At 43.9% G+C, this 14,826-nt stretch overlaps 1 protein-coding gene across 1 annotated transcript in view; it reads left to right on the plus strand.

Annotated features, from left to right (window-relative positions):
- LOC117360298 (connector enhancer of kinase suppressor of ras 2-like) overlaps positions 1-14,826 on the plus strand; it is a 719,694-nt gene that overhangs the window by 522,919 nt on the left and 181,949 nt on the right. The window contains exons 12-14 of the mRNA XM_033943988.1: positions 6,078-6,164; positions 7,906-7,910; positions 12,615-12,854. Of these exons, the coding sequence (XP_033799879.1) occupies positions 6,078-6,164; positions 7,906-7,910; positions 12,615-12,854 (332 nt within the window). The remainder of the gene's footprint in view (positions 1-6,077; positions 6,165-7,905; positions 7,911-12,614; positions 12,855-14,826) is intronic.

Raw genomic sequence — 14,826 nt, forward strand, 5'->3', positions numbered from 1 at the left:
ACTGAAATAGCTAAAGTCCACATTGGACCCAAACTTAATTTAAGAGAAGAAAAAAGAATGAAAAACACCCCTCTCAAATTAGCGAATGCCATATTTTTTTTTTCTTTGGAGCAATCAGATAAGGCTAGGGCCTCAGAAGAGGCAGATAGTTACTCCTACTCTTTTTTATGCCAAAAAGGCAATTAATTGAGCAGGAGCAAAGAAACTTTTTTTTTTAACAGATTGAAAATTAATGGTACATTTACAAGAAATGTTCAAGAAAAAGACTATAAATGCAAGACCCCTGAATGCAACAGAAACTGTTTCTGCTTTTCTTGAGTCACTTGCACTTCATCTAAAAACACTGGAGTTTTTTGATTCATAAATAATTTCTGACAATTCTTGTCAAACAGTTCTAGTAGCCCATTCTATGTCTACTAGTCTTTCACAGAAAGGGTGGTAGATGTGTGGAATAGTTTCCCAGTAGAAGTAGTGGGAGACAAAGACTGAATTCAAGAAAGTGTGGGACAGGCATGTGGGATCTCTTAGGGACAGGAGGAGATAGTGGTTGCTGCGGTGGGCAGACAGAATGGGCTATTTGGCCTCTATCTGCCATCATGTTTCTATATTTCTATGACTTACATTGATGAAATTGGGAGGTTTCATGGTTTTATTAAAATTTGATTTAATTGCTTATCTAATTTCTAAGCGAGTTTATAATATATATAAAAAAGAGCATGAACATAATAAAAATGCCATTAACAATACCATTAATAATTTTTAAAAAACCAACAAATTACAAAGAAACATCAGCTAATAATTGGCATATTAAAAAGGGATAAATGAGACCGACAGATGGGAGACAAAAGGAAATAGGGTTAGAAATAAAATTAGTGGGTTTTTTTGTTTTTTTTTTCAAATCTTTATTCATTTTAACATATACATCAAGTGTACATTAAAATATGAACACAACTTATTACATTATCACTTGATAATTCCATAACAATATATAACTAAAAGATTTATATCCCACCCCCATCTCATATCTATACATGAATAATATAATTCCTATGTATATTAATCAATTAAATTATGTAGAAATACAATTTGGATAGGAACAAAAGACAAATAAGGAAAAAAAACAAAAGGAAAGGGCTCATTGCTGCTTAATTCCTTAAGGGAGTTAAAAAGGATACTGTAAAATTTAAATCAAATGTTAAAAGCTTCTTTAAGTAAATGACTCTTGAGTAGGCTTTTGAAACATTGGAGAATAGCTTCTTCTCTAACAAGAGCTGGTAAGGTATTCCAAAGTTGGGCTACGACTGAGAAAATGTCAGGCCTTTTGGTTCCTATTATATGAAGGGAGGGGACAGTCAGCAATTTACGATTAGCTGATCTAAGACTGCGGGGTGGGTCATATGGGATAAGATATTTATCAATACATTGGGGCAGTTTAGAATGAATTGTTTAGAATGTTATGAGAGAGATTTTGTAAGAAATTCTTTGATTAATTGGCATTTTTTCATCCTTCAAGCATATTTATTTTTTAGCATATCATTTGAGAAATGTTTAAATTGGGCCAAGGGGTTAATTCCTTGGACCATCTCAGGTTTCAAAGTTTTAAATGTCATGAGTTTCAAAGTTTTGAAATCTGCTTGGGTGAAATACACTTGTGTATTTTTTATTTTGACTTGTTTATCCTGTATATGGCACATTAGCAGACCCTTGTCTTGCTTATGATCCGTCAATCTGTCACCTCTCTGACTTTTCCACATTACATGAATGATGTATATAAAATCCTGCAAGTTGGTTGTTTGTGTAAAGATACATGAGGCCTCTCCGACTTCAGTGACCCAGTTCCTCTTAATGCATATTCAGCCACACAGAACAATTACATTATGTTTGACTGACTTCTGTGGCATTTCACACAATTTAGACTAGCTTACAGTAACATTTTGTTTTGATCTCTACTTATATTAAGTTTGTGTGTTTGTTCAGGAACAGTCATTCATTTCTAGTCTGTAGCTGTCTACATTTCTGTTTACCTGTTCTTTTCCCCCTTTTTTGATATTTTTGTTCTAACAAGATCAGCTCAAAGTGCTGTATTTAATGCCTATAAAACTGTCTGCTTATACAACATAATATTTGCAAATAAAATCATGCTGGTTCTTAGAATGTTCTATTTTATTGTGTCCTGAGGCTCCTGGCACATGTGCTAATCTCCGTAGACTTACTCTGCAAATACCGTATTTTCACGCATATAACGCGCATACGTGTATAACACGCATACGCGTATAGCGCGCGGGTCCAAAGCATTTCTGTAAAAAAAATTTTATATAGAACGCACACGCGTATACCGTGCATGCTGCTATAACCTCCTCCCACTCCCGCTTACTCTTCTGGCTTGCGAACCGGCATCTGAGAATCTCGGAGAGAGCGAGACCAGAAGGCTTTGAGCATGCGCAAATGCTCAAAGCCCAGTCCAGCCCGGCACAAGGAAGAAGGAGGATCTCCCTCGCACCGCCCAGCCCAGCCCAGCCCAGCCCAACGAGGGAGGATCTTCGGGCACTGGCACTGGCACGTCCTGTGCATTGGTGCTGGTGCCGGTGCCCAATCGGGTAAGAGATGTTTTGCGGTGCTGGGGGGATGTAGGATCGCGGGGGGAGGGGAGGTGACGCGAGCGGGGGGGGGGAGGATGCCGGTTCACAGGGGGGATGCCGGATCGGAATGAAAAAAAAAAATTGTACAATGCGCTCACACGTATAACGTGCACGGTTATGCACGGTTTGTAAAATTGTGTATAACGCACGCGTTATATGCATGAAAATACGGTACTAGCAAAGACTAGTATTAGCAAAGACTAGGGGACACTCAATGAAGGTACAGGGAAATACTTTTTAAACCAATAGGAGAAAATTTCACTCAAAGAATAGTTAAGCTCTGGAATGCGTTGCCAGAGGTTGTGGTAAGAGCGGATAGCATAGCTGGTTTTAAGAAAGATTTGGACAATTTCCTGGAGGAAAAGTCCATAGTCTGTTATTGAGAAAAACATGGGGGAAGCCACTGCTTGCTCTGGATTGGTAGCATGGAATGTTGCTACTCCTTTGGTTTTGGCCAGGTACTAGTGACCTGGATTGGCCACCATGAGAATGGGCTACTGGGGTTGATGGACCATTGGTCTGACCCAGTAAGGCTATTCTTATGTTCTAACTGTGTGACAGTCACTTAAGAATACAACTTCAGAGTCCTCACGAGAAATATATTGAAGAACTAAGTCCAGTATTGGGCAGATTTGCATGGTCTGTGTCCCATATATGGCCATTCATTTGAGGATGGGCTGGGAAGGAATTTGATGGCTGGGATGGTTTAGATGGGCAGAAGTGAGCTTTGACGGAGACTCCAGTAGATGGAACCTAAGCACAGTATCGAGCAGAGCTCTGGGTTTCTGACCCAGAAATATCTAAGAAAAATAAAAACTTAAATTAAATCATTAATTTATAGAGTATATGGTTAGGCAGACTGGATGGACCAATCGGATCTTTATCTGCCGTTATTTACCATGTTACTAGTCATTTTAGATCCTATTGTATTTTGTGACCCCTTGAATATTCACGTAGTACCACTATAGCCAGAGTCTTTTGTTATGTAGGCCCGCAGTGTTTCGCAAGTCGGTCCTGGAGTACTCCCTTGCCAGTCAGGTTTTCAGGATATATATGCAATGAATATGCATGAGACTGGAAGCAGTGTTTGCAGATCAATGGATGCAAATTGGTTTCATTGCTCAAGATCAGTGTTATTTCATTAAAAATTTAGTATGTACATAACGTTGTGTGTAGATTATTTCTTTATATTATGTTTGTGTCCCTTTTGTTATTATCTTTTGTAAATGATGGTGGACCCCTGATGCAGGAACAGAAAAAAAAGCACAAAGAGCCTTCAAATTCCAGGCCATTCTACTTTAATGATGGGCCTGGCATGGGCCCTGTTTCGGAATCTCCACCTGCGTCAGGAGTCATAAAGTCTTGTTCAGTCTAAAAGATCAAAATACTGAAGTAACAATGAAAAACTTTGCCCAAACTCACTCGAGGAGCGTAGAGAGAGGGGAGACATGATTGAGACGTTCAAATATGTCACGGGCCGTATTGAGGTAGAAGAGGATATCTTTTTTCTTAAAGAACCTATGGCGACAAGAGGACATCTGTTGAAACTCAGGGGTGGGAGATTTCATAGTGACACCAGGAAGTACTTCTTCACCGACAGGGTGGTTGATCATTGGAATAGTCTTCCACTGCAGGTAATTCAGGCCAACAGCACGCTGGACTTTAAGAGAAAATGGGATAAGCATGTGGGATCACTTCAGGGAAGAATTTAGGGGGTGGGTCATTAGAGTGGACAGACTTGTTGGGCCGTGGCCCTTTTCTGCCGTCATTTTCTATGTTCTATGAGGCTCATAATCAAAAGAAAAAAACGTCTAAAAAGTGGTCTAAATGGCTACCTGGATGATCAAAAAGCCTGATCGTCCAAGTACCCATAATCAAAGCTGGTTTTAGACGTATCTAAAACCAGCTTAGGCCTTTCCCCTGCCTCTAAATGTACAGAGAGAAAAGAGGCATTTTTAGAGGAGGGGAAAGGGCGGGCGGTGGGCAGGAGGTAGGCCAACCTAGACCTAGGCGTGCAGCAGGTATAACCAAAACTTTAAGCAGGTTGCCTAGTCAGCACTTATACGTTTTGACTTAGACCAAGTCAAAACAGGTATAAGTGCCAAAAAGGGGCCACTGAGCTGATCGTGGCTGGCGCAATCAGTTCAGCGGCCCGGCAACCTACCCCCCCCCCCCCCACCGCAACCATCGTGGCAGGAGAGATGCCTCATCTCCCATACCGCAATGCGATCACTCCTTTACCTGAACTGCTGTGACCCGTGACAAGAGAGATGCCCAATCTCTCCTGCCGCGGGTTGTGGCAGTTCGGGTAGAGGAGTGATCGCATTGCGGCAGGGGAGATGGCCAATCTCTCCTGTCGTGATACATCACCCCCCCCCTCACACACACACACACACTATCGGGGCAGGAGGGAGCCCAAGCCCTCCTGCCCCACGGACCCCCCCCCCCCCGAAACTCCGATTACGTTCGGGGCAGGAGGGAGCCCAAGCCTTCCTGCCCCACAATCTCTAATCCCCCCAAGTCCGATGGGGCCAGGAGGAAGCCCAAGCCCTTCTGGCCACGCGACCCCCACCCCTTACAAGATCGGGCAGGAGGAAGCCCAACCCCTCCTGCCCAGGTGGACCCCCTACCTCCCACCCCCACTATAATACGGGCAAGAGGGATCACAGGCCCTCCTGCCCTTGAATCACCCCCTCACGACCACATCCCCCCAAACCCCTGATCGGCCCACCCCGCTGACCCCAAGACCCCCCTACCCCCAATCCCACCCTCCATACCTTGTCAATGTTGGCCGGACGGACGGGTGCCAAGCCCACTTGTCCGGCAGGCCAGCCGGCTCCGGAATGGGGCCGGATTGGCCCAGGCGGCTTAAATCCCGCCCACAGGTGGGGCCTGAGTTGCCTTGGCCAACCAAAATAGGCTCCTGGGCATTTAGTTGTGTATTAACAGCCATCTTGTACATAACCAGTTATAAGACTGGAAGTGATCATGGAGATAAGATATGGCAAAAGGCAGTCAAGGATCTCTTTAAGAAAATATGTAGGCAAAGGATGAATGATAATGGAAGTGGTTTCATAGAGGCTATGATTTTTGAGAGGACTAGTTTAGTAAGGGGATTGAAATTAGTAAGAAAGCTGCAGGAAGTAGATAAGAACAGCCTAAGAACATAAGAATTGCCATATTAGAACAGACTGAAGTCCTTCAAGCCCAATATCCTGTTTCCAACAATGGCCAACCCATACTAGGTCATATTAAAGCTCCATCAAGCTTAGTTTTCTGTTTCCAAAGGTAGTTAATCCAAGTCACAAGTAAGTTTTAATGAATATTATTAACTGCAACTATACTGAGTTTTATTTGACACCCCAGATATCTGCAATACAGCGACCATAGAAAGGTTTGTGTACAGAAACATTTAATTGGTCCTTGGGCTGTTTCTAGGTGACTTGAGGCCTGTTTCCATGCCAACAGACTGCAGCTGGATGGGAGATTCCAAGGAGCCTAACATGTTCAAGAGAGGTAGCCGAGGTGAGTACATCTCAGAAGATTTTAGAAATCATTTGTATAAATCTGCATAGAGAAGACAAGTTTGTAATTGCAAAAGTGACCAAAGTTCTCAGACCTTTTAACTTATAGGGTCTGACTTCTTATCAAGGTATTTTCCCATTTTCAGCCTATAGCAAACACCTTTAGTAGATCAAGGGTCATAGTATACGAGGTACATATATTCTAAAGGAAACACAGAACATTTTCAGTTTGCTATCATTTGTGCAGTTCGAACTATAGTAGAAAACAAATTCATATTTCCTTTGTATTTGAACTTTTTAAAGTTTGTGAACATTTAGGGCCCTTTTACCAAACATTAGTAAAATGTGGCCCAAGCATGCCCTTATGCAAGACATTCCCATGCACTGAGTAATGCTGCCCGATTCAGGGAATATTTATTTTGATTAGATTCAATTCAGCCTATTGAATCGATTTTTCGATTTGACTCGCTTTTCCTGTTCAATTGGGTGGTTTTTTTCAAACATCCTGGCAGGTTTATTTTATAGCGTCTTCACCCACCCCACCCCTATTGCCCTCTCCTACCCATGCTAGCGCTTTGGTGTAAACAAAATAAACAAACAAAAAAGACTTTTCCTCTCTCTGATAGGTCCTAGCTCATGCTCACTGTCTAACACCAGCTCTGGCAGGATACACATTTCAAATCTGATATATTGTAATCACAAAACAGAAAATAAAATTATTTTTTCTACCTTTTGTTATCTGGTCATTATTCAAATCATGTTGGTCCAAGGCTCTGGTTTATGTTTGTCTTTATTAACTCGCTTGCCAGGGTCTCCTGCCCATTTGATGTTTTCTTCTTTCTTTGTGCTCACATCCATCTTCCATCTCTGTCCTCCCCTGGAGTTCTGGCATCTTTCATTTTTTTCCGTCTCCATCCTTTCAGTCTAGCATTTCTCTAATGACCACTTCTCCTCCCCCCCCCCCCCCCCCCCCATTTCTCTCCTCCATGGGATCTGATAAGGCAGTAATTTTGTGCTCTCTGGGCCACCGGCAATGAGTGAAGCTTTCCATCTGCTACTGCTTCACGTCTAAGCAGGACAAGGAAGCAGTAGCAGAGGAAAAGCTTCCAGCCGCGGAAGGCAGCATATTTACCTCACTCATGCTGCTGGAGGCCCAAAGAATGAAAGAGCGGCTGCAGCAATGGATCCCACCATCTCTCCTTTTTTTTACTACCCTTTCATCCAGTATCTCTCCCTCCTTCCCCATCACCCCAGGGTCCACCATCTCTACCTTTCTCTTTCCAACTACCCTCCTGGCCAGTATTTCTAGCCCCCCTCCCTCCACACCCCCACTTGGGTCCAACTTCACGCCCTTTCTTTTCCCTCCCTCCCATTGTCCACCATCTTTCTCCCTCTCCTCAGTTTTCAGACCCATTATTTTTTCCCCTTCACCTCCCCCCCCCCCCGCAGTCCAGCATATTCCCCTCTCTTTGGACACCTTCCCTCCATGTACTTCTAATAGCTACACTAGGGGATCCCCCGAAGACCGGCATATTTCCTTCTTCTCTCCACTATCGTCCCCCTGGCCTCCCGGTTTCACTTTAAAAACTAATTATGACCTGCAGAGGATCTTTGGTGCTGTAGCAATTTTAGCATGCTGACGGCAGCTTCCTCTCCACATTCCCTCTGCTGCAGTCCCACCCCTCCTCTGACATGATGTCCTGTTTTGGTTTAGGATGGACTGTGGCAGAGGGAATGTGCAGCGGAGGTTGACAGCAGCCTGCTAGAATCGCTATAGCACCAACAATCTACAGGCCGTAATTAGTTTTTAAAGTGAGACCGGGAGGGCAGGGGGAAGCCGGTTAATGGTGGAGAGAAGGGAAAATCATGCCGGCCTTTAGGAAGCCCCCTAAAGCCGCGGGGCCAAGGGTAACGTGTCACATGAAGTCCCCAAAATATTGGGGGTGCTCGGGCACCCACAGTGCTGGCGCCTATGCCTCAATGCAGCACTTCCCAACCAACCCCCCTCCCCCCACCACTGTGAACTCTGACATTGGGCCTTCTAAAGCAGGAGCAGCAGTGTCAGTGGATGGCCAGCAAGAGACAGCGCTTAGGAAAGGCTTTTCGCTGCCATTCCTGCTTTAGGAGGCCCGAAGGTGTGCAGGGTGGAGATTTGGTCACTAAATCGGTAAGCTCAATTTTTTAAGAAAATGAATCGATTTGAAACAATTCACTGAAGTGAATCGGTGAATCGATTTGAATCAACAAATTGGGCAGCACTAGCATAAGACCATTTTTATCCCTGGAATAAAATGACCAAAATTTTTTTTTTTTTATATATTAATGGCTACTCACTAATTTTGCCTGGCCATTAAAACAGATTAGTGTGTGAGCCCTTTCTGACACCCATGATTTAGGCAGTAAGGGCCCGATATTGAAACTGTCATTGATATTGATATTGTCATTGATCCTAGATATTCAATGCCGGGGTCACTGGCATTAAATATCCGAGTCAAAGTTTGGGTACTCACACTTAACCGGCAAGATCGATTTTCATTGACTTTTTGCTGTCCTAGCTTTATGCACTGAGCCAGTTAGTGGACTGAATAGTGCTGCTAATTGGCTAAGTTGCCAATCCACCCTAACTCCACCATCAGGCTGATTCTAACCTAACCAGTAAGGAAGTCCCTGATTGGTTTAGATATCTCAGGCTCCTCCCTTGGGAGGGGCCCAAGGTATCTGAGCCAATCAGGGAGTTAGGCCCCTTCCTGTGCATCACATGATGCACTGGGGAGGGGCCTAAGGCCCAGTGTCATTGCGAAAAGAGAAGGAGCAGGATGTGTTTTCAGTACCTCATGCTCCAAATTTTAAGGTACGGGGCCTAGGGTCCTTGATGGGGAGGGGAGCCTCCAGTGGCAGGAGGGAGTGGGCATCCCTCCTGCCTTTTTCTTCAGGGAGGGGAGAGATCTTTCTGGGCAGGAGGAAGTGGGCATCCCTCCTGCCATTTTTATTTGGGGGGGGAGGGAGCGGGTGCCTTTGTGGCAGGAGGGAGGGAGCATCCCTCCTGCCTTTATATTCAGGGGGTGGAGGGTAGGGGGAGTTCTTTCCTGGTAGGAGGGAGTGGGCATCCCTCCTGCCATCTTTTTGGGGTTGGGGTGGAACTGTGGCTCAGGGGTGTTAGCGTGGGAGGGGAGACTTTTTTTAGTGAAACAGATGGTGTGTGTTTAAGTTGTGCAGAACATCTGTTCCTTTAACAAAAAATAAAAAAAAAAAAAAGGCAGAAGCCCTGACAGCAGTGACAGGAGGCTGCTTCTCATGTCACTACTGTTAGGGCTCTGCGCATGTGTCAATTGCTCACTGAGCGATTGAGTCAGTGGGTTTTCATGCAAATTATTTGAACCTCTGTGCAAATCATTTGCATGCAAACTTGATAGTGATTCAATCGCTGTTGGAAAATTGGCCAGAGAATCGGCCAACAGTGATTGAGTCTCTATCTTTAGTGAATCTAGCCCTAAGGACTCCTTTTACAAAGCCACATTAGGCTTTTTAGCGCTGGCCATGGTGGTATTAGCTCCGTTGCTCATAGAATTCCTATGAGCATCAGAGCTAATACTGCCGTAGCTGGCGATAAAAAAGCCTAACGCGACTTTGTAAAAGGGGGGAGGGGGTAAACGCTATGATGCCCATTGGTATAAAATGGGCTACCTAGCATATAGCAAATGCTAGGCTTGGAAACTGGTAAGCCGCCTTGGATAAAGGCGGTTTTAAAACGTTTTAAATAAATAAATAAGTGGACAAACAAATGTGATTATTCAAGGGCCAAGATTTGAAAGTAGGTCACGATTGTTCTGCACTGAGTGGAGATGAACTGAATGAGTAGTTGCAGCCTCTGTGTATTCTTAAGCACAAAAGTCAAGTAATGTGTCTCTGTATTTGTGCTTGCTGAGAAAAACAAGTTCAAGTGGACTACACCATCCAAGAAAATGTTGATTTAATAATGGCTGCTTCAGTGTGGAGTATGTACTTTAGTTTGAAAGGTTATAAAATGCTGGGATCATATTTATGTTGTCTTCCTCATGACTCTTACCTAGCAGGTGACTCCCACTTATATGTAATTCAGTAGGCTGCTTGAAATGTCATGTATAGTAGCATGCAAAATCGCAAACTTGCACAAAGATATCAAAATAATGTAAACCAAAGTCAGACCTCCACTATATATATGTTCAAATCACAATAGTTCCTCAGAATGCCACACAATAAAGTAGTGTGGTAGCCATCCTCACTGGAACATTTTTTTGTGAATATTGAACTAATGTGCAACTTCTTGTTATGTCTTGTAATAAGTTATAAAAATTTATAAAGTGTCAGTGCATTATTTATCCGGATTTTTAGCAAACGCTAAGGGCCTGATTCTCTAAAAGTGTGTCCCGATTTTAGGCAGCTGTAGGCGTCCTACAGCTGTCTAATCAGCCAATCGGGATGCACGTTTTTTAAAAAAAAATGCTCCCCAGGCAGGCCGCCTATATTGAAGGCGAGGCCCGCAAGACACCTAGGCCCTGATTCTGTATAGGACGCCCGGGAGAGGCGTCCTATTCAGAATCGGCCTAAACTAAACCCCGATTCTGTAACCGGCGTCCATGTTACAGACGCGGGTTAGAGAATCGGGTTAGATTAGACACGGCCCGCTACACTTATCACGGCAAGGGATCTCTCTGCCGCTATAAGTATAGCGGGCCGTGGCCCCCTGACCGATCACTGGCAGGAGGGTGCCCAAACCCTCCTGCCCGAAGACGCACCCCCCCCCCCGACCCTACCGACCGCCCCCCCCCCCCGACACTACCGACCGCCCCCCCCCCGACATTACCGATCTCCCCCCCCCGACAATATCGGTCGCTGGCAGGAGGGTGCCCAATCCCTCCTGCCCGAAGACGCACCCCCCCGGCGCTAACAACCCCCACTCCACCAAACCTGTTCTTACAGATGGGTCCCGCACGTCGAGCAAGCAGGCACGCCTCGTCGAAATGAGGCGGGCCCGCCCCTTCCCGACCCATCCCGCCGAAGCCTAAGGCCTGATTGGCCCAGGCTTTAGAAGCTTGGACCAATCAGGCCTTAGGAATAGCGGGTCCGCCCATCCCTACTAAGTCTAAGGTCTGATTGGCCAATCAGGCCTTAGATTAAGTGGGGATGGGCGAACCCGCTATGCCTAAGGCCTGATTGGTCCAGGCTTCTAGAACCTGGGCCAATCAGGCCGGATAGGGGCGGGCCCGCCTCATTTCGACGAGGCGTGCCTGCTTGCTCGACGTGCAAGACCCATCTGTAAGAACAGGTTTGGTGGAGAGGGGGTTGTTAGCACCGGGGTGGGGGGTGCGTCTTCGGGCAGGAGGGATTGGGCACCCTCCTGTCAGCGACCGATATTGTCGGGGGGGGAGTGGGAGATCGGTAATGTCGGGGGGGGTGGTCGGTAGTGTCGGGGGTGGGGCGGTCGGTAGTGTAGGGAGGGTGCGTCTTCGGGCAGGAGGGATTGGGCACCCTCCTCCCAGCGATCGGACAGGCCGCGGCCCGCTATACTTATAGCGGCAGAGAGATCCCTTGCCGCGATAAGTATAGCGGCCGCGTCTACTTACAATGTAGACCAGCATTTTGCTGGCCTACATTTTTAAGCTTCTCATCTACTAGGGAGACGCGTAGGGCCGCCTATGTTCAGCCTAAGGCCCGCCTAAGGCCCTTAGACGAGCTTAGACATCTTGCAGGTCTCCCTAGGCTCCCGGAGGCGCCTTCAGGCCTGCCTGGGGAGCATTTTTTTTTTAAAAACGTGCATCCCGATTGGCTGATTAGACAGCTGTAGGACGTCTACAGCTGCCTAAAATCGGGACGCACTTTTAGAGAATCAGGGCCTAAGTCTCTATGTTGATTGCTGGAGCAGTAGCAGTAAGATGGCCGCGGCCATTAAAGTGGAACTAATATAGTCACCCCCTCTAACATGTGACCCATCCTAACCAATGAAAAAACAGACCATACAAAGTAAGGCAATGCTCATAAACTTAAAGCCTCACCAAGTCAGCATAATGAATATGGAAATGAAAATGAATATAAAAATAAAACCTAGCTATATAGCAGCTGTCATCCAATCACTGGTGAGGTTCAATCCATGAGGGTTCATAGTATTCAAAATAAACATCCAGCAAAGTTCTTTGATATTTAGTTTATATTCTGTATTACCTCCCTCCCACCCTGTATATACAGAATCTATGATTCACCATCACAAGTCAGCAATTTTGTGTTTGAATAAAGACCAGTGGCGGACTTTATTTATAGTAGCAATCATCATTTCCAGTTTAAGGAAAGAGTGCTTTTGGGTGGTTTGTACAGATGTAACTGAATCTGCATATTGAATATGAGGTTAAGGAGATGATAGGGTTTTTTTACCTCTCTTTTCTTCTTTTCACTTCCCTCTATAACCACTGACTCTGAGAATTCCCTGCTGAGATACATGAGCGATGATAAGATCCTTGTGATTCAGGAAGAACCTGTGACACAGAAGGACAACAAGAGGGACACAGGGAGAAGGTCCAGGAAAAAGAACAAAAACTCGGGGAGCCCCAGCTATCCCATCAGCCCGTCCATGCTGACATCCACTGTGAGACTTGACTCAGGCCAGCAAGAAATCTTGAGTTTTTCTCTACCGGAGAACAACACAGTCCCGTTGTACCATGTAAGTCTGTGGAAGATTTAACTTTGAATTGTTTATTGACTAATCGTTTTATTGAATGTGTGAGGAAACATCCTATAATTGGCTAACACTCTTTTCCCCCTGGTGTGAATGTTTGACTATGACTTAAATGGGATTGTGATTAGATTGATAATATCAAAAAGGACTAAATGATGTATGGGGCAGTTCTCATTTAGATTTATATCTGGTGCTGGTCACCTATGAGTTATTACCCGAGCCCATATTCCCTCATTTGTATACCAAGGGCTCGTACTGATGTCCATTATTTAAAGAACTTCAGTAATTATTGCATTTTCCTAGTTCAAGCATTCTCCCCAAGGGATTAAGAGCGTTAGCCAATTATAGGTTGGATTTGTGATTGGACTTTATTGGCTTCAACATTGTCCAAAGGGTTATATTTTTTGTGCTATTTGAGGAAACATCCATCATCAGAGTTTGCCAGCTATTTTATTCACTGGGGGCTTAGAGGTCATTTAGATCGTCTTATGAATAGAATCAAAAATTGCTGGCAACCTCTTTGGAATTACTACCTGAAATCTTACTTTAACCAGACTACCATAGCTGCTAGTGTATGTGTTTAGGCATGTCCCAGCTGAATTAACACAAAACTTTGGCACTCAAAAATATGAATAATCTATCAAAATATATCTTAATTAATTGGTGGGGTGGAGTGTATCAGCGACATGAACTAAACTATGCTAAGTTGCTTAATTTGGATATGGTTATGGACTATCAATGAAGTAGAGAATAATGAGGAAAAATAATGAATAATATGAAAAATGAGTGAATGGAAATGAAATAATGTTCAGGAAGATATTTTACTCTATTTAATTAAATTATTGATTGAAGATTAGATTACCAGTGAAAAATATAGGTTTAAAGGAGATATAAAAGATAAAAAATAAAAACAAAAATTTAATAAGAATAAGTTGGGTGAGCCGGTGAAGAATGATCCCACACGGCACCATATCAGGCTGGTGGTAATCTGAGACTCCCCATATGTGGTTTAAAAAGATTTTTTTGTGGCATGATATAGTTAATTAAGATATATATATTTTTTCCAATTCTTTATTCATTTTTTCATCTTACATCAAGTACACAATATTACATCAATTGAACTTATGCACATCACTTGAATTTCTTTCTATTATCATTTTAAAAACATAAATTTACTCCCTCCACCACCCACCCTTCCCACAGATATATTAAGATATATTTTGATACCAGCTGAATTAAAGCAACTCTCTCTATATTGCCCTGCTGAGCTAAATTCAAATTAATACATATTCTTCAAATACATTTTAAAAATAAAATTTGTATAAAACGTTCGCTAGTCCTTCTTGCAGTAGTCTTTTTGAGAATTGGCCCAAGTACTCTGAGCATAGTACTCCAATCCATGAAAGCTTTACATTGGATCCCAGTTAAATTCTGTGCTCATTGTAAAATTTTAATATTAAATTTTAAAGCATATATAGCATTGAATAAGCCCCAAGATGGGCAAATTCATTTTTCCTTGCTATTCCCCCACTATCAGGGGAGCAAGAGGGGAAACAACAGGGCCACTTGGCCCTGGCATCACAGAAAAAGGGTCTCCATTTGCCAGCATCAGTGCCACGGGATGAATGTGCTTTCAAAGTATTAAAGGATTCGGCGCCTCTTAATTTGTACTGCCTGGATCTATAAAGCCCTGTCCACTATCTGACATAAAACCTAGTTGGGAGTCATTTCACGTTTGTAGAATTCACTGCTAAAAGGAGGGCATAATTAACTCATTGGTGGGTCCTAGACAAGCAAGTGCATTGGACCCTGCATTATAATATAAATACATTTTACAATCTCACATATGGGACCCTATGTGGTTTTGACTGAAGAGGAAAACTGTCAGAGGAATAAGCAGCAGATAAGAAGTGCTGCTTGCCAACTCTTCTGCCCACTGGAGGACAATATGTATGAG

The sequence above is a fragment of the Geotrypetes seraphini genome, chromosome 5 (assembly GCF_902459505.1).
Source record: "Geotrypetes seraphini chromosome 5, aGeoSer1.1, whole genome shotgun sequence".
NCBI classification, from domain to species: Eukaryota; Metazoa; Chordata; class Amphibia; order Gymnophiona; family Dermophiidae; genus Geotrypetes; species Geotrypetes seraphini.